General features: G+C 38.1%; 1 protein-coding gene across 1 annotated transcript in view; it reads left to right on the top strand.

The window, feature by feature from the left end:
- LOC135206790 (nucleolar complex protein 4 homolog) overlaps window positions 1–7859 on the top strand; it is a 79408-nt gene extending 71549 nt beyond the window's left edge. The window contains exon 12 of the mRNA XM_064238285.1: window positions 7717–7859. Within this exon, the coding sequence (XP_064094355.1) occupies window positions 7717–7836 (120 nt within the window). The 3' untranslated portion in view covers window positions 7837–7859. The remainder of the gene's footprint in view (window positions 1–7716) is intronic.
- Window positions 7860–19422: the final 11563 nt, after the last annotated feature.

Here is a 19422-nt window from a genome sequence, read left to right as displayed (position 1 = left end):
GATCTTGGAAGCAAGGATGGCACAAGTTAGTGGGCAGGAGCCAGAGAGAGTCCTGTGCCCTGTCAGGTCTCTCAAGTTTTAATCTACTTAAAATCAAGAAAGTCGAAGTCAGTCGGGCAATCTGCAGTGTTCCGAAAAAGACCAGACTTGCCCATATCGGAGTACACCCGTGGTTTTAGGGTTAAGGAGTTCTTTAAAAAAATGCTCCTTCATTGTGTTTGCACAAAGATTTGAAAGCTTTTTATCTGAATGCTCCACGAGGTGAGGGCGCGGCCTCGGAAGCATGTCAACAGAGCATGGCACTCAGCAACATCCTGAGTACCATGTTTTAGCGAAGCAACTCTGGGTTCATTTCACACTCCCTGCGAGATGTAAGATGGCATATGAGATCTGCTGCTCGCTAGGGCCATACGTGTCTGCAGACACAATCTTGGGGGCAAGAAGTACTACTCATCCTATCCTGTAGAAAATGGTTAGGAAGAGCTCTTAATTTAGTTGTGGAGTCGCTGACAACGGCGACTTCTTAACTCTGAAGCCTTAGTTAACACACATTAACTTTGGCTAGGTTGTCAGGTGGTGATATATATAATTATATATATATATTTTACTTCTTAGCCCTCATGGTATGGTCAATATGGTCTAGTCACATTGTGGTCACGCCCCCGTTGACAGATCATCTGGAGTGCACCAGCTTTATAGGTCTCTACCTCGCTGGCAACTCTAGTAAAGCAGAAGCAGACTTTGGTGACAGTAATCACGAAGTCGGCTATGCTAACAGGTGGAACCAAGATGTAAATCATCTGCATGCATTTGTGTCCCAAAATCCTTCTATTCTGTCCCCTTCCCACCTCCAACATGGGGTTCAACTATATATATATATCTGACAGGTAAGTTCATGAACAAAATGATATTGTTATGATACAATAAAGTTTGTTCATACTTAACTGGCAGATATATATATATTCAAGTACCCACCCACCTCCCCTCAGGGGACAGTGGAAATAAAAATTATGAATAGAAAATGGGAATGGTTCCTGATACCCGCCTCCCAGCGGCGGGAATGGGTACTAACCACCTGGCCGACCACTGCGTGTGTCGGAAGTTTTTTAAATTCTGTCAGACTTCAGAAAATACAGCTATATATGTAACCTGCCAGGTAAGTATGCATAAAACTTTATTGTATCATAACAATATCATATTTGTGGCTAGGCATACGCTATCTTAAATTGATTTTGAATGTGATTCATTTTTGCATAAGATATCTGAATCTAGTTAGGCTAGTTTTCAGACGGGGTTGTCTGCAAAGATAGGGTGTGGCTACCGAAAGCTTCGGTAGATCCGCACTTGGTATGTACGAGGGTATGGGTCTTGCTTCTTTGTTGAGATTTGTCATGTAAGGAGTGTGAGACTTTGTCTATTCCGTAAGGAAGAACGTATGATTCGTATGTACGCAATTAATCAGTAAACATGTCTAATTCCGTAAGGAAGACGTATGATTCGTATGTACGCAATTAATCAGTAACAAAAGTCAGGGTAGTGAACCTGCGAACTAACCTTCCTGTAGACTTTATTTTGCCTAACCCTGTAGTATGGCGTACGGGGCTATGTATTTGTCTACGAGAGGTGCTCGCTCTCCTTCATTGCTGTGAAGAGTGCTACTTCTGTAATTGTTACTCCTAATCCTGTAGTGTTGCCTTCGGGCCCTAAAACAGTGTCTGTAGAGGAATTGCCCTTTCTCTGATACTCTTTCGATTCGTAACTTAGAATCGAAAGTGCTTGCTTTAGAGAGCAAAAGTGAAGTGCAGAAGTGCAGTGATACCCCTTGTGTAGTGGAGGGTGCGTCAGATCGGTCCGTCGTTTTCGCCTCTAGGCCGGGACCTCTGCTTGACTCCCAGGACCCGGGGAGGGAGCATAAGCTTTATAGAAGAGGAGCTTCACGTCCTCATCTACTCTCTCTCTCTCATCTCTCTCTCTCGCTCTCTTCATCTCGTCTGACTCTCTTCTTCTCTCTCTCTCTCTCTCTCTCTCTTCTCTCGTTATGCGTTTCAGTGAGAAGTAAGAAGGCGAACGTTGCCTGAACTCGTGTCCGTCTTTCCACCGAGAAATACGTAAAAGAAGTCATAGTAGCAGGAAGCTTTTGGTGAGCGGACGTCCCAAGCCTTTTTACTGTCAGAATAAGAAGGCTGTTCCCTCTCGACTTGGACGGGACGCGCGGATGGACGCCAGGCGCCCGCGCTGGTGCACGGCCAAGCGCGCGCCAGTGGACACCGAGCGCTGGGCGCCCCGACGCAGCTCAGTGGACGCCGAGCGCGCTCCAGTGGACGCCGAGTGCGCGCCAGTGGACGCCGAGCGTGCACCAGCGCACGCCAGGTGTGTCGCCTGGCTGAACGTTTCTGTTGAACTCTTCAAGCTCTTGTTTCAGATTTGGGCCTAAAGAATTTTTACCTCTACCTTCGGTGATACCTTCTACCTCACCTGCAAAGAATGTGAAGTAGGCAGTGCTTCGGAGGAAGCTTAAAGTGAACAGACAACTTCTTCTTCGAAACCCAGCAAGACATCGGGTTTCGTGAATTCAAGAGGTCTCTGTCAATTAATATTGCTTTTCGCATAGGTGGATGGAGTTAAGGAAAGCTCAAGGGAATATCTCGTTTGCTTTACCGCAGTCAAGACTTTGTGATAAGGCAGTTACGGGTTATGTAAAAGCTCGACGTCCTACACGTCATGACGCTCGACTACTTTCGGTAGGATTCTTGCAAAAGCACTCATCAAGAGGACGCTCTTCAGGAAAGCGCAAGACAAGACTTCCTTTGCTATACTGCCAATAAACGATTGATACGGGAATCGGAAAAATAATATGCTCGACTTCCTGGATTACGTTTTGTCAATTCAGTGATTTTCCCCCATTGACAATATACTATCGTTTTGTCAAGTAAGTGGGTATCCCCTCATTGACAAAATATCTCTTTGTCCCGTAAATGGGTTAGTTCTCATTAACAAACATCTTTAACTTTATATTGCGTAAGCGGATAAGCTCTTATTGACAAGATTCGGAAGAGCTCTCATTCATCTTTCGCAGACTCGTACAAGAAATAGACTTGTAGACTACGTCAATGACCGCTTATGTCCAGTAACATAAGAAGCTTGAGCTGTCTGCTTCGATTCTCTAAGTTTTGTTCATGAAACTTGCCTGTCAGATATGTATGTAGCTGTATTTCCGAATTCAGCTATATATATGTCTGCCAGGTAAGTATGAACAAACTTTATTGTAATATAATATCATATTTTGCCTTGCGTTATTTTACTACTGGTTGGTTCGAGTCATATGCGCTTGCTGTAGTTACTTCTTCGGATGGCAACCGAGAGCTCTATTGTCTATTATTTTAAGGACATTTAATCGTTACTCCCTGCAGCCTTCCAGGAGTTTCCGATTTATCTTTTACCGTTGTATGGTAGTGTTCTGACGACACAAACGCACCATATACTGTATTTAGCGTTTTCTGTTTCGCTTAAATATACCAGCTTGAGAGTCTCTTTCTGCTCAAAAATAACGGACCTATTTCTTCGTAGAATAGGGTAGCTGGCAACTCACATAAAGTTAAGAGACGACGTTCGTAAGCTGCTGGCTGCTGCTGTGTCTGTCCTCCAGTCAACCGAGCCAGTAACAGATCGTGCGCTGTCATGCGCGGTAGTTTACGTCTCTCTCTCCTGCGGGATGGACTGACTAACCGTATCTCTGTGCTGGCGGTTACGTCTCTCCTGCGGGATTGACTGACTAACTGTATCTCTGTCCTACAATCACGGACTTTAGCCTAAGATTGAGGGGATTTCTTACGTGAATGAATAAACGTTGCATTCGTTTTGCCTTACTATGTTCAACAGAGTTATCTCTTAATCCTTTCGGTGCTCGTTACCGCACGGTAATAAGAACTACGGAGTCCTACCGCAACATTGCACTTTTATATGCTCTCCTGCTTAGGCAAAGCGCAGCCTTATTAGGGAAGTAAGCATACTCGGGGAGGGAATGGTTGAGCTTGCTGGGGACCATTTCCTTCCTGAAGAAGTTTGTTTCCCCGAATAGATTGCAATTCAGACCTCCACAGTTTTTTCCTACCGGGAAACTGAAATATTATTCAAGATCTAGGAATGATTCTGAACATCTCTCAGTGCGTCTATCACCTGAGGTGATAGAAAGAAGGTGCCGGACATCTGGATAGGGTTTCAGATGTCCTGGATCTTAATCTGAAAGAATAAAAGCAATTCGGTCGTCCCTCCAGTCCTCGAAACGAGTTTTTTGGAACCAGTGGTCCACATCAACTCTGATATTCCACAGCTCTCTCATATCTTAAGAAGTATCTTCTCTCGGTCCCTGTTCGAGTTTACTAGAAAGAGCCTATTATAACAACAGGCGTAGAATGTAACGATCCTCTAGAGGTTCGTTACAGGATTCCTCTAGATGTTCGTTACAGGATTGCAAAGTCCGTACGAATCGTCTCGATCGACGGCAGCAACTATTGACTTCCGAGTGGAATCTTTCTTTAGAAGTATGTTGAGAGTTGTGGAGACTTTAGGGACGCCCTTTCATTCTTCTCTTCGATATGTTGAGGATGAAGAGGCTTTCTTCTTCTCTGCTCCCTTATTCTCGATCCGGGATCGTTACATTAAACGCCATCCTGTGATATTGAACGGGGATGATGTTTAGTCTCTTTTCCCCTTTTTCAATCGCTTAGGAAATGTAAGAGGATTTATGACGTCACAGGGAGCGACAATGACGCTGATCGCCCCATGTTGGTCTTCAGGATCCTGGATTCATAGAGGTCACGTCCTTCCTAGTTCACTTTCCAAGGACCTTTTCCGAGAGAGTCTGTCTACTCTAACTCGAAAGGTACCTATAACCTCTCCGCTCTGAGTCTGACTACGTTCAGACTATCGAGATGTTGACAGGGATAAGATTACCGTCTTCCATTTCCGTCTGAAGAATGGGATCCGCTGGCAGTCACAACTATTAAAGAATACGCAAACATTTTGTTGACGGCCTTTGGGCTCAGAGATTTGCTTCTGTCAAACAACAAAGCCCTTCACGATCTTTGAGTTCTGTGGAATCTCGAAACTCTCTCACCATCTACTTTTTGTCTCACCTGTTTTCTCGGAGTCAGACACTCGTGCGAGATCAGGCGACATATAGTAGCCCTGAGTTTCTTGTTGACGAAGTCGGTTGCGTTTATACACCCCTGATGATCGTGTAACATGAGACCAGGTTGGACTGTCAGGCATTCTTCCTTCGGGACTGAATCGCCTTTTTGCTCCTCGCTCCTTTCTCCTGGCACCAGAAGCTCGAGTCAGGAGTTGATTCGCTGACGACGTTGGGTTGCGTTTGATACACCCCCAAGGTTTGCTTAGATTGAATCGCCCAGGCAGTCCAGACACTCATCCTTCAGCGAAGAATAGTGCCTTATGGTCTTCAGGGTACAGCCTTGCTGTCCTTGATTCGTCTGACTGGTCAACTGGTCGGTCACCTGACTTTAGTACAGACGGACTGACTGTGCATGTCCAGATCGAAGCTTTCAATATGGAACTTAGACGTAGTCTGAAGTTCTTGATGTCAAAGCATTCAAACCTCTCCTACCTGTTAACTTCTTGCATGTGATCAGGAAGGCCTTCTTCTAACCACCCTAGATACGACAAAGAGGGTTAGTGAGATTTTAAGCCATCGTCACAAGTTTTGACTTTAGAGAACACAAGGCGGTGTGCTCTCTAAGCCTTCCGTTGTGGCCTAAGAATGGAAACCCGTTTTGTCCTTGGGCCCAGGAGCTTGGAAGCAAGGATGGCACAAGTTAGTGGGCAGGAGCCAGAGAGAGTCCTGTGCCCTGTCGGGTCTCTCAAGTTTTATCTACATAAAACTCAAGAAAGTCGAAGTCATTCGGGTAATCTGCAGTGTTCCGAAAAAGACCAGACTTGCCCATATCGAAGAACACCCTGGCTTTAGTGTTAAGGAGTTCGTTTCAAAATGCTCCTTCATTGTGTTTGCACAAAGATTTGAAATCTTTTTATCTGAATGCTCACGAGGTGAGGGCGCGGCCTCGGAAGCATTTCAACAGAGCATGGCACTCAGCAACATCCTGAGTACCATGTTTTAGCGAAGCAACTCTGTGTTCACTTCCCACTCCCTGCGAGATGTGAAGATGGCATATGAGATCTGCTGCTCGCTAGGGCCATACGTGTCTGCAGACACAATCTTGGGGGCAAGAAGTACCACTCATCCTATCCTGTAGAAAATGGTTAGGAAGAGCTCTTAATTTAGTTGTTGAGTCGCCGACAACGGCGACTTCTTAACTCTTAAGCCTTAGTTAACACACCTTAACTTTGGCTAGGTTGGTCAGGTGGTGATATATATATTTATATATATATTTATTTTACTTCTTAGCCCTCATGGTATGGTCAATATGGTCTAGTCACGTCGTGGTCTCGCCCCTTGTTGACAGATCATCTGGATGCACCAGCTATTAGGTCTCTACCCCACCTCGCTGGCAACTCTAGTAGCACAAGCGAACTTACGTGGCAGTAACCACGAAGCCAGCTATGCTAACAGGTGGAACCAAGATGTAAATCATCTGCATGCATTTGTTTCCCAAAATTCTTCTATTCTGTCCCTTCCCACCTCCAAAGGTGGGATTCAGCTATATATATATCTGACAGGTAAGTTTCATGAACAAAATGATATTGTTATGATACAATAAAGTTTGTTCATACTTACCTGGCAGATATATATAATCAAGTACCCACCCACCTCCCCTCAGGGGACAGTGGAAATAAAAATTATGAATAGAAAATGGGAATGGTTCCTGATACCCGTCTCCCAGCGGCGGGAATGGGTACTAACCACCTGGCCGACCACTGCGTGTGTCGGAAGTTTTTAAAATTCTGTCGGATTTCAGAAAATACAGCTATATATATATCTGCCAGGTAAGTATGAACAAACTTTATTGTATCATAACAATATCATATTGATGAATCAAATTCCAGTTGGACACAAATTGAATGCTATGTTGGTGAAGCTAGGGTGTATAATTCCTTCATAAGCTGTGGTATGTTTTTTTATCCAACGTGATGTGAAGCAAAGGAAATATACTGGAAGAATCTTCAGTAAAGAATGTAAAGTTAACATACCTTAGAGTTATGAAAAATTCAGTGCAGTAGTGCAAGTAATTGGAGTTTGCTCCTAATGTGGATGTATGGAATATAGAAATGATAGTCACACTTAGTGATTTTTAATATTCTACAAAATTCTGTGGAAAGGAATAATCTTCTTTGTGTTGGAATGATGTCTCTTTAAAAGGTGGGATCTCTGAGTTTTATAGTTTTGTGATAGAAATTCATTTTAAGGTTTTGTCTTTGGAAGGTCATATTGATTGTTTGGTGAAATATGCAGCTTATCATTACTTGGTACTATATGAAGATTACTCCAAAAATTTCTTTACTGACAAGATGAGTCTTTTCTTTAAAATACTTGCTGGAAGGAAATTCAACTGAGTAAGTTTTAATATATCCTAAATAAAAAACAGATATTTTGTTTTCATAAATGTAATCTAATGAAGATTACTAGTATGAGATCTGTTATCATTTATACTTTTGATTGCTGAGTGTTTCAGATAGTCATTAGTAGTCAGGTCTATGTTAGTTTGAATTTAATCCATAATTTTATTTTTGGTATTTTTACAGGTACATGAAAAATCATGCAAATTGATAGTGCATGAGACTGTGGCAACAACATTTCATAAACCAACTGGGCTCTTTACTTATCAAGATGATAAAATGTCAGATGATTGGTGTGTTGTGTGAAGATCTAGATTTAAAAATAAAAGGTTTGAATAAAATAAGTTGTTTTATTTTCCTCTAATTTAAAAAAAATAACATCTATAGAATGAACGAACAAGACATTAAAATTTGTGACTGAAATATGTGTGCATGGAATTATCTTTGATCTGAAGCTGACATAGTCATAAATGATCACACTGATCAAGAGTCAACATGAACATGCAAATCTGACTGATACATACGTGGACTTAGTACTACTATAAATACCTGTTGGTATGAGGGCTGACATTTTGGCAGAAAAATTAGTTGCCATTGCCTCTGTATTTTAAATACAAACTGCAGCCTAATTTTTATACTTTTATGCTGTAAAGTATTAATTGTACCTGCATCAGCAAATAGCTGTTGAGAGGATGTAGGAACAAAACAGTTAGTGTCACATGGCAAATTAGTGTCTCATATTTAAGAAATCTTTTTGCTCTTACATTCATACTTCAATAATTCACAAATATTTCTCCTTTTTTCTCTCATCCATTAGGAAAAAGGAGATCTTACTGACTTCATGCAAGAAACTAGTTCAACCCCATTTAGAGTATGGCATCCTAAAGATTAGAGACAGGTCAATCAGGAGCAAGCAAAATTTAGGCCATAAAGCAGACACAGTGGTCCAAAGCTATTTTGGAGGAAATTTATATGAAACAAGGTATTCTTTTATGAATTGTCATCAGCATCTGAGAAAAATTAATGACAAAGTGACTCGTGAAGTTGAAAATTTGCCCATCATTTAAGATATATATGGAAAATAATCTTCGGCCTTTGAAGTACCTCTATAATTTGATCAGCTGTATAGTAAATTTTCTTTTAAAATGGGCCGTGAGTGAATAAGGGAAAATGAAAAAATTCCCAATCTCTAAGTTACCTAGCAAGTAAGTTTTAGGAAAACAAGTAAAATTAACTGTTGACTTGAATTGACCAGTATCCTTTAGAAACTGGTCAATGGAAAAAAGACTTGCATCACATGTTGCTAAATTTTGAAAATGAGAGACTGCTAAAAATCTAAATGCTAAAATTCTGGTTTTTCATTTGCCCTGTGACCTTAAAAATATTCAAAATAATAACCAGCATATGCCATGTTTTATCAAAATAGAGAAAATAAAAGGAAGATGAACAGTGACAATACAGTAATGATGTGATAGATTCCAAATGTGTGATTTGCAGAGCAGGTTTCTGAGTTATCGAGAAAAATGTTAAAATTAAGGTGCTTGCATTACCATGTGTTCTTGTAAAATGTCAAAATTCTGGTTAGGGAAACTCTGTGACAAAGGCATTTGTATTCTTTGGTTCTCAATGGCTTTTTTGCTTTTCACAAATATTTTGTAATTGTGTTGACTGGTTGTTTTGTTGATGGTGATACTGTATTTTTCTTTTGAATCTTCATTTCTGCTTAAGACCTGATCTATCTTAAAGTCCAAGACGTATATTAAAAAAGTGCAAAAGTTCCTGAGGCCCAACAGCTGAGGGAATCAAATGAGTTAGACTTTCTCGAAAAACACTGCTGCAGGGGCCAAATAAGACAAAAAGATAAAAAGCAAGTTGGAAGGGTGGTTCCCCAAAGAAAAATCAGATTAATCATAAAAAAAAGCTTGTTACAGGAAATATGGAAGAATTTGAAGAAATTCCCAGATAATGGGAGAGAGGTGGTCAAAGAAGATGATGAGTTTCTCCCACCTGGAGCTCCTGCTAGTTCTCCTTCTTGCAAAGAGGTAAATTTTTTATTTTATAAGATGATTTTTTTAGTTCCTATTAGTTTTTGCAAGGATACATAAATGATTTATTCACTGGAAAAATATATCCTCCCCAAAGAAGGTAGAGCCATCAGTACACCTCATGTGGTGAACTGTACGCCAAAAACCAGAATTTTATAATTTTTTCGTATATCTGAGAAGTGATTGTTAGCAGTCTCTCGTTTTCAGAAATTGCCATTATGTGATGAAAGTATTTTTCCATCGACCACTTTCTAAAGGATACAAATCAATTCAAAAAGGTGTTAATAGTATTCCTTTGACCCCTGGCTGTGTATACTTATTAGCATTTTACTTACACCATTCCCCTGCCTTTCTTCAGTCATTCTGTCCATTATCGCAAACTCATACTTCTTAATGTGGGTGTAGAGTTTTCTCCAAGTTCTCCCTTTAGATCTTTGTACGTCATCTTTTCTTTCCAGATTTCTTCATATTGCTGTCCAACCTCTCGAACTCCCTTTTTTCTGTCTTAAGCTGTGAATGGCTGAAAGTGCCCTAGTGCTTGGCTCGACAGCCCAAGTTTCATAAATCTGTCAATCAGTCAATCAAATAACAGAGGATGTACTTATAAATAGCTCTGTGGATATCATGACTATAATAGTTTCAACAGCAAACAACTATGAAATCTGTACACTATACTTATGGTGATGAAATGATGAAAGCATCTTTTCCATTTTTTTTTTTTTGAAACATTGGTATAAATAAACAAAATACTTGAACAGTGAGAGGACAGTCCATGATTTAAAACCTGTTTGAAATTGTTCAAGTGTTTAGCTCCATGTAATTTTCTTATCAAACATATTTTTAAGAATTGAAGAATTGATAATGCTTATCTTAACAAATGACAGACCATTGCAACAAGAGTAGTTTATAAATTTTTTTTTTACCTTATATGACCACCACCCTACTACTTTGAACTAATATGGTTTTTTAAATGAGTTATTTACCATTTTCATTTATATTTTCATATAATATAATGGACAGGTCATCACCGACTGGTTTCCCAGAGGGGCTTTAGAGAGATCACTTGTCATTCCTGATGTTTCAATCAGACAAATTGAATTACCACTACCAAAAACTTTTTCTTTAGCAAGAAAGTCCTGTGATGGATCTGACACCTAGAGAATCTTATAAACCATATAGTATATAGAATTATGATACCTGATACGTATATATTTCAAGTGTTGCTAAAATGAAGACTTGTAGTTAAAGGCAACAGGAAGTGAAGTCAAATATTCAGAATAATTAATTTGCTTCTAATCTCTCTTAATTAATGGATTCCCTGAATGAAGAATGAAATAATTGCTTGCTGTTAAAACTATCAACTATACTTCATTTCTCATTTAGGGAAAATGCATAGTATTTACAGCGAGTTGCATAATTTCTGCACTATTACTCTCAAGATAACGATTATGTCTATGGTAACAATAGAATTAATGTAGATTTTAGACTTATATAATGTGGAGCACCAGCCAGATGGGTTCAGTCATACAAAAATGTTTCTTTACAGGAAACGGAAATTACTCATTAGTCTGTCGGCCATCTAGAATGATTCAGCTAGGGGCTGTTTGAATATTGACAACATTTAATGATTACCAGGAAGCCTTAACTAATGTAATTGAGAACTACTTTAACTTTGGAATATTTCCAGTTCAAACTTTGGCTTTGGGTTCATGGATGTGGGTCTAGAAAAGTAACAACACGGTCAAAACACACTTCAAAATCATAGAATAAGAGTAAAAACATTTTTACTCCAAAATAGGTGCCTTAAGGATGGTCATAAAATAGATACTGCAGGTTGTATGTTCCACTGAAAAAGTAACATCTTCAGTGCAAAGGTAAATTTTGAACTAATTTCCGTTTGCCGGCTTTGCTCTTCATTCCTATTATATCTTAGCTCAGTTCTTTTCTTTACCTAATACATCTCTTTAAGAATTCTTCCCACCCCTGAATAAAAGGACAATGTTCGTGCAAACAACGCAAATGAATTAATGTATGCAATATTAGATACACGGAACTCAAGTGTCTGTTTGCATTTATGCGTTTAATTATAAATGTCAATCAACTAACGGTAAGGCAGAGGATGAGTTAAGACTGGAGACTTCCTGGAAGTTTATTAAAAGGAGCAAAGTAAATAAAAAAATCCTTTCCCTGAACCTTTGTCTGCAGAAATCACAGGAAATTGAAGAAACTATTTAATGTTAAACGTCAATCATTCACGTTGCGCCGACCTGATGGAAAAAGAAGAAGAAGGACTGGAAAATGTCTGAGAGAAGACTCGGGAAAGGAATTATTAGAAATCTTTTTCTGTTAGGTGTTACATTGATGAAAAATAAATTGCGAATACATGAGTATTTTGTGTGTATTTGCGTTTACACGTAAGAGAATATGTGCGTTTAAATACTAGCATTCTTCTTTTTCTTTTCTTACCCGTAGAGGATTAGTGCCATCAGTGCGCCTCATGGGTGCAATGTAGGCATTACTTAAGGTTCTTTGCAGCGTACCTTCGGCCCCAAGGTGCACCCCACTTTCATTCCTTTTACTGTACCTCTATCCGTAGTATTCTCTATCTTTCATCTTACTTTCCACCCTCTCCTAACACTTAATTTATAGCGTGACTGCTTTGAGGTTTTCCTCCTCTTAAAATTTCAAGACTTTCTACTCTCCATTTCCCTTTCAGCGCTTAATGATCTCATAGGTCGCAGGGATTGGCCTTTGGCCTAACTCCTATATATTCATTCATTCATTCTGGAAGCTGACTGCAAATAAGTGACTAATTTATCAACATGTGCGTATGATTGTGGACGCACACACCACACGCAGCTCTTGTATACGTACACAGTCATACTTCCGTGGAATCTCTTTCTTACGACTGAGAATGTAATTTGAATTTTGATGGTGAGAGTAATGTTTTCAAACTGAGTTTATATTCAGTATGTTAACTGTCTTAACGGTTTTTTTTATTTTATTATTATTTTATTTATTTATTTTTTGTTAGAAGTGCACACAAAGGATAATCAACAAAATCCCTAGTGAATAGCGTCTTTTTTTTTTGCACATCATTTCTCGCTTTTGAGAAACATTATTTAATATAACATACAGAAGTCTGGTGTAGACTTTATCTGTAGTATTTTATAAAGAAATTCTTGATGTAGATCTAAAATACAAACTTTTCATGTCAGCGTTTTTGTTGGTAGACATTTAATGTTTTCCAAAAATGATTTAAGAATAATTACATTCTTTATTATTTCATATATCATCACAGTTTTTTACATGGTGCTGCTTCTTCCAAGCGTAATTTTTGACAGAATCTATTCCAAAGTAATCAAGGAAAATAAGCTTAATATATTTAAAGGTTTCTGATTTATTCATGTATGTCTATCGGATTTGAACACATTAAATAGTATTCATTTTTCACTCATTGCATTATTTTATCCTTTCAGACGATGCTAACAATTCCTAAAGGTTCATAACTCCCTATCCTGAGCGTATAGTATTTCAAAGCAATTACCAGAATTGAAACTGATCGTTAAACACTGTTTCTTTGGAGCTGGTGGGTATCTAAAGATTTTTAAAATTATTTTCTCGCCTTTCTTCACAATTCCCCTGGCTCCCTGCCACTCGCCAATTAGTTTTTGACATCGTGTACCTGAAAAAAATATGGGCGGAATTATTAAGGAAGTTTACCTGGATTTTTTCATGTTAGTAAAAAGTAAAAACATCTTAATGATTGAAAGAGTAAGGAGCCTATTGTTGGCAAATCTATATATATATATATATATATATATATATATATATATATATATATATATATATATATTATGCGTATATATATATATATATATATATATATATATATATATATATATATATAATAGTATATAATATATATATATATATATGTATATATATATATATATATATATATATATATATATATATATATATGTATATATATACTATATGTATACACACACACACACACACACACACACACACACACATATATATATATATATATATATATATATATATATATATATGCCTATGTAATTCATGCATATTACTGATAAAAGATAAAAAAAAAATTACGAAAAGATCCGGAAACGAATGGAGAAAAGTAAAAAGAAAAGCGTGAAAAAACACACACAGGTCTTCGAAAGTTAATTCCAGGGCCCATTTCCTCTTCGTGTTTATCTTTTTCGGACAAAGAAGTAACAACGTAAAGAAATAAATACCTTTCAGCACGTTTTTTGGTCCTGAAAATCACCCAGCTGTCAGCTATGTTTGTCGTCTAACCTTCTCGGAGAGTGTGGGGTGAAGAAGAAGAAGAAGAGAGAGAGAGAGAGAGAGGACGAAGTTAACGATAGGTAAACATGGTTTTTCTCCTTGAAAGAGGATTTCATACACGACTATGAAGATTTATATCCTTTTAATTTACAGTTTGAAGGTTCAGTTCATTCTAGAGATGTCGAATTAAACCTTATTATTGTAATTTAATTAGAAAAACTTCAAGTTTATGTAGTATATGTAAGTACAGTATATACTATGTAAAGGTCCAATGAATTAAAGTCAAATTTTCACGACTTCTGTATCCCTGATTTTATTTCAATATGAATCCCTAATTAGTTTTCTGTAAAAGACAACTGTTGTGCCCTCTTGGTCTGTCCTTCCGCCCGCCCTCAAATCTAAAAATCTACTTGGGCTAGAGGGCTGCAAATAGGTATTTTGACCATTCACCCTCCAATCATTAAACATACCAAATTGCAACCCTCTAGCCTTAGTAATTCAGCCATGGATCGTGCACCTGACAGCGCTTTCTGGAGCCATGGCATACACCCTGACTCTACCGCATCTGATGAGCAATTGTAGAGCTGCCAGTCATAGTTGATGGTTTTATACAGCATTATACGTTGTACAGAAAACTCGATTGTGCCGAAGAAACTTCGGCGCATTTTTTACTTGTTTTTAGCAACAACTAACAAGTGGAATTCTTCACCCAGGTTTGGCCAGCTTGTGCGTGTGAACTGTTAAGTTATTACATATATACAAGTACACTTACAGGTTAAATTTGTTGGATTTTCCTCGCCCAAAAGAACAAGATTTTGTTATTTTTCGATCGAGAAAAGAATGAGTTTTTTCCTTATCTCTCTCTCTCTCTCTCTCTCTCTCTCTCTCTCTCTCTCTCTCGTCTCTCTCTCTCTCTCTCTCTCTCTCTCTCTCTCTCTCTCTTTTTCCATACTTCCAGAAATCTCGTTTCTTTATAAAAAAAAATGCAAAATATATTTGATGTTAATGAGATTTTGGGAATGCCGATGCATTGTAGAAAGCTAAATTGAATGTTGGAATGGCATCAGATTGTGGTCCCGCTCCATAGACAAGTCTCAAGATGCCTTGCTACACCGTTAATGGCTGATGGTAAGCACTTGTGTTTTACCTAGATTTTAAGCAGTGTTATGTCTCGAATATATTCTCTAGATATTTGATTGAAGTCCCCAATAATATTGTATACTTACACTGCGTTTTTCAAACATGTATATATATTATATATATACATAATTATAAATATACATATTTATTATTGCTGTAACTTATGTTTCTACCTGGGCTCATTTTCGCCTCCACAAGAAGTCATCACTCAGTTTCGAGTCTTGAATTTCTTCCTAACAACTCTTTAATGTCATCTATCTCCTGGTCCTCCTCTCCTCCATTCTCCTCACCCTCCGCTCCTCCTCCTCCTCGTCCCCTGCTGCTGCTCCTCCTCCTCCTTCAAAGTTTGCATTTCAAGGAGTGGACATCATTATGTGGAAGCCAAAGTCGTCAGCAGCGCATTATTTATATTTCACTTCTCCCGAGGATGGCCTCGTCAGCGGGAATGAAGGCCTCAAACCACAAGGGAATCTAGACCTTACCGCACTTGTACTTTAAGGCGGAAACGAAAGAGATTCCAATCGTCTCTGTGAAAGATCTCGCGGCCACATCTGAATGATTTACTATAAGAAAAAAAGAAATCGGGTTCTTGGGACTAACGTTATTAGAACCTTTCCATGGATATATCACCGATTATGGTGGTGTGAAGCGGCAATGGCTCTACCATATTATAATATTACACACACACACACACACACACACACACACACACACACACACATATATATATATATATATATATATATATATATATATGTATATATATATATATCTATATATATAGATATATATGTTATATATATATATTATATAATATTATTGTATATATAAGAACAGGCAATTTCCCACTTGAATTTCAAGCCATCCACATTCGTGAGTGTTCATTGTTTTCTAATGCAAATCTTGACTTATATCAGAGATATTTTTGCTATGGAAATTTTGATTTCTGCCAAAAATAATAAACTCTGTATATAAGTATTAAAAGGAAGCAGTTGTACCATGAAGTTTATAATCCGAACCGTGTAATGATGCATGCGATAATCGGTCTTTTCTTGACTTTCTCTTTTTTCTTGCCCAGTCTCTCTCTCTCTCTCTCTCTCTCTCTCTCTCTCTCTCTCTCTCTCTCTCTTCTCTCTCTCTATATATATATATATATATATATGTATATATATATGTATTATTAATATATATATATATATATATAATATATATATATATATATTATATAATAGATTAAAAGCTACAAATTATGTTTAATATCTAGTTTCATTATATCTCGGGAATGACTTAAACCCAAGGGGAGTTATAACTAATAAGTGCTTCGCCACCAGTTAGTTGGAATCGAACTGCTGCGTGGTTTGTGCATGCATTTATACAGACATAACCACACAAAAATGTATACATACTTTACTTATATATATATATATATATATATACTATATATATATATATATATATATATATATATATATATATATATGTATATAGTATATATTTGTATACATACACCTTCATGCTCATCATCATCATCAAGTCCTTTATTTTTAAAGATGGTCCTTTTCCTTACTCACTGAGCTTCCAGTTCAGCAAACAACTCTCTCTCTCTCTCTCCTCCAGTCTCTTAACCTCCATTCTTCTCCCAGTCACATCCCGCCGCAGCAGCATCTCTTTCCTCCTCCGAGTGATACACGGCCCAATCCAATTTCTATTTCTCACTTTTGTCATTTCCTCGAACTTTCTTTTTCTTCTCTCTCTCTCAAGTAGAGCCCCATTTGTAACTTCATCCGTCCACCTCACTCTGGCCGGAGCCCCTGAAGGCCACATTTCAGATGTCTTTCTAACCTCTCGATGTCTTCTCTTCGCGATGTTCACGTCTCCAATAAATCACGACCCCGCGAAAGCCAAAGTTTTGGGTCGTCCTCTTCTTGAAATTTCGGCCGAAACTCTCGTCTCAAGATTTCCTTCTTAACGTTGAAAGCTTTCGTTTTCATTCTCTCTCTCTCTCCTCTCTCTCGTCTCTCTCTCCTCTCTCTCTCTCTATTTCTCTGTTTGCCATCATCGTCCCTTTTCTGTTTTACCAAAACTCGCTCTAAATATTTATCGCAGCTTGTAGCTGTCAGATATCAGCACACTTCCTGGCTGGTCATTTTGTCTGACCTTATGTATTGAGAAAGGAGTCCTTTTTCTTTTCCTCTTGACGTTTTTATTACTTCGGTTTTCTTTGTCCTATTTTATGTTTGAGTTTATTCGTTAACTTTTGTGGTTTTCTTCTTCACTGGACATTCAGTGTAATTAGTCTGATTAGCCCATACGGTTTACCTGTTCTTCTTCATTCTTTATTGTGGATATACCAGAAACCAAAGCTGCCCTGTTACGTTGATGTCTCTGTCAAAAACTTGACTTTGTACTATCGTGTTTATTGCACGTCTTGCAATCATCACGCTGTTTATGCGAGATTCATGTTTTTCTCTTCTCGTTGACTTTTGACTGGACTACACATGGGCACTTGATTACCTGTTTCATCACATTCTTGATCTGCAGAAGTAATTATTCGAGGAAGGTGAGGGATTTCGTGGAACCTAAAGACTGGTCGAAAGGCTTTAGTCAAGCTACGGTTATTTTAATGCCCCTAGAGTAATCACGCAGTCTACCTTTTAACGTAGAGAGAGAGAGAGAGAGAGAGAGAGATAGAGAGAGAGAGAGAGAGAGAGAGAGAGCCCGAGAAGATGATAAACCATTATGTGACAATTGTTCATTTGGAAGATTGGGGACGATAGAGAAAATGCGGCGTCTGATTAAAGTAGAAGAATAAAGTTTACAAGGAAAGTGATATGCAAAATGCAACGATAGACCACCTCATCAACGAGACTAATGAGCAGGTAAACGAAAGAAAATATACTGAGCACAATGCCAAGAGAATTATGTTAGGTTGCTAGTTTCAGAATGTAAAAACGAAAAAAAAAAAAAATATATATATGCAATCCTGAAGCTATTATATCTGTGGGACACACCACACACACACACACACACACACACACACACACACACACACAACACACACACACACACACACATATATATATATATATATTAAATATATATATATATATTATATATATATATATGTTCTAGAGTAGAATAGAATATAGAATTAGGCCAGAGGCCAAGCGCTGGGACCTATGAGGTCATTCAGCGCTGAACGGAAAATTGAAAGTAGAAAGGTATGAAAAGTGTAACATGAGGAAAAACCTCGTAGTTACACTATGAACTCAATTTGTTTAGGATAGGGTGGAAAGTAAGATGGAAAAGAAAGAGAATATGAACGGAGGTACTGTGAAAGGAATGAAAGGGGTTGCAGCTAGGGGGCGAAGGGAAGACTGCAAATAACCATAAGTAATGCCAAAAATGCACTGCAATCTTACTCAACATTAAGTTTTCGCTTTCATTGTAACTCCTTGAAGTTGAGAGTGATTGATGGCAGTCTTCGTGGCGGGCCATATTTTTAAGCAGGTGAGTAAATATTTAAGCAATAATAATACCTATTGTCAATCGAAAAATTACAATATAAAATGAAAGTCGACTAAAAGAAAAAGTCATTAACGACGTTGAAGACAACACCGACCGGTAATTAGCTGGATCCTTCCCCTCTTTCAAAAGACTTCATTATCGCGGACGTGAAATGAGAAATGCAGAATAAAAATAAACGGGGAATGAGTTGCGATTTTCATTGAACTTTATTCTTATGAGATTTATTGCTAAAGCAAGATGAGGCGGCGGCATCTTAATTTATTAATTAATTATTTTGTATAGATTCTTCAGACCTTTTTAGTGAACAGTTTGAGTTGTGCATTACGTCATGATAACCGAGGCCTTCTTTGCATTACGATGCCAATAAAGGATCTTGCTGAACGCGCTGGAGATTTTTCAAACTTAAGTATTTGGTAACTTCTAGTGTTGCTTAAGTAATTTACAACAAATAAAATATCAAATAAACTCAACGAACATCATGAAAACTTGTGTCACCTCTCTCTCTCTCTCTTCTCTCCCTCCTATCTCTCTCTCGTATCTCTCTTCTCTCTCTCTCCTCGATTCTCTCTCTTCTCTCTTCTCTCTCTCTCTCTCTCTGGGTTTATGTTACTTACAATGGAACCGAAACGACGGGGATACCTTCCACGCATTTTACAATTCAGATATCAGAATTCATGTCAGCTGGGAAAAAATTTTTTTTTCAACCTTTTCAATTCCATCCATTTTGGTATTTAGTATATACTGGAAATCATATGAATAGATGGAGCATTACTGCAAAATAATTAATACCACAGCATGATTAAATTTGCTCAACTGCCTAAGATAGATATTCAAGTTGATAGGGCTACAACAA

The sequence above is a fragment of the Macrobrachium nipponense genome, chromosome 31 (assembly GCF_015104395.2).
Source record: "Macrobrachium nipponense isolate FS-2020 chromosome 31, ASM1510439v2, whole genome shotgun sequence".
Taxonomy (NCBI): domain Eukaryota; kingdom Metazoa; phylum Arthropoda; class Malacostraca; order Decapoda; family Palaemonidae; genus Macrobrachium; species Macrobrachium nipponense.
Note: the sequence above shows the minus strand (reverse complement) of the source record. Positions and strands in the feature narration are given on the sequence as shown.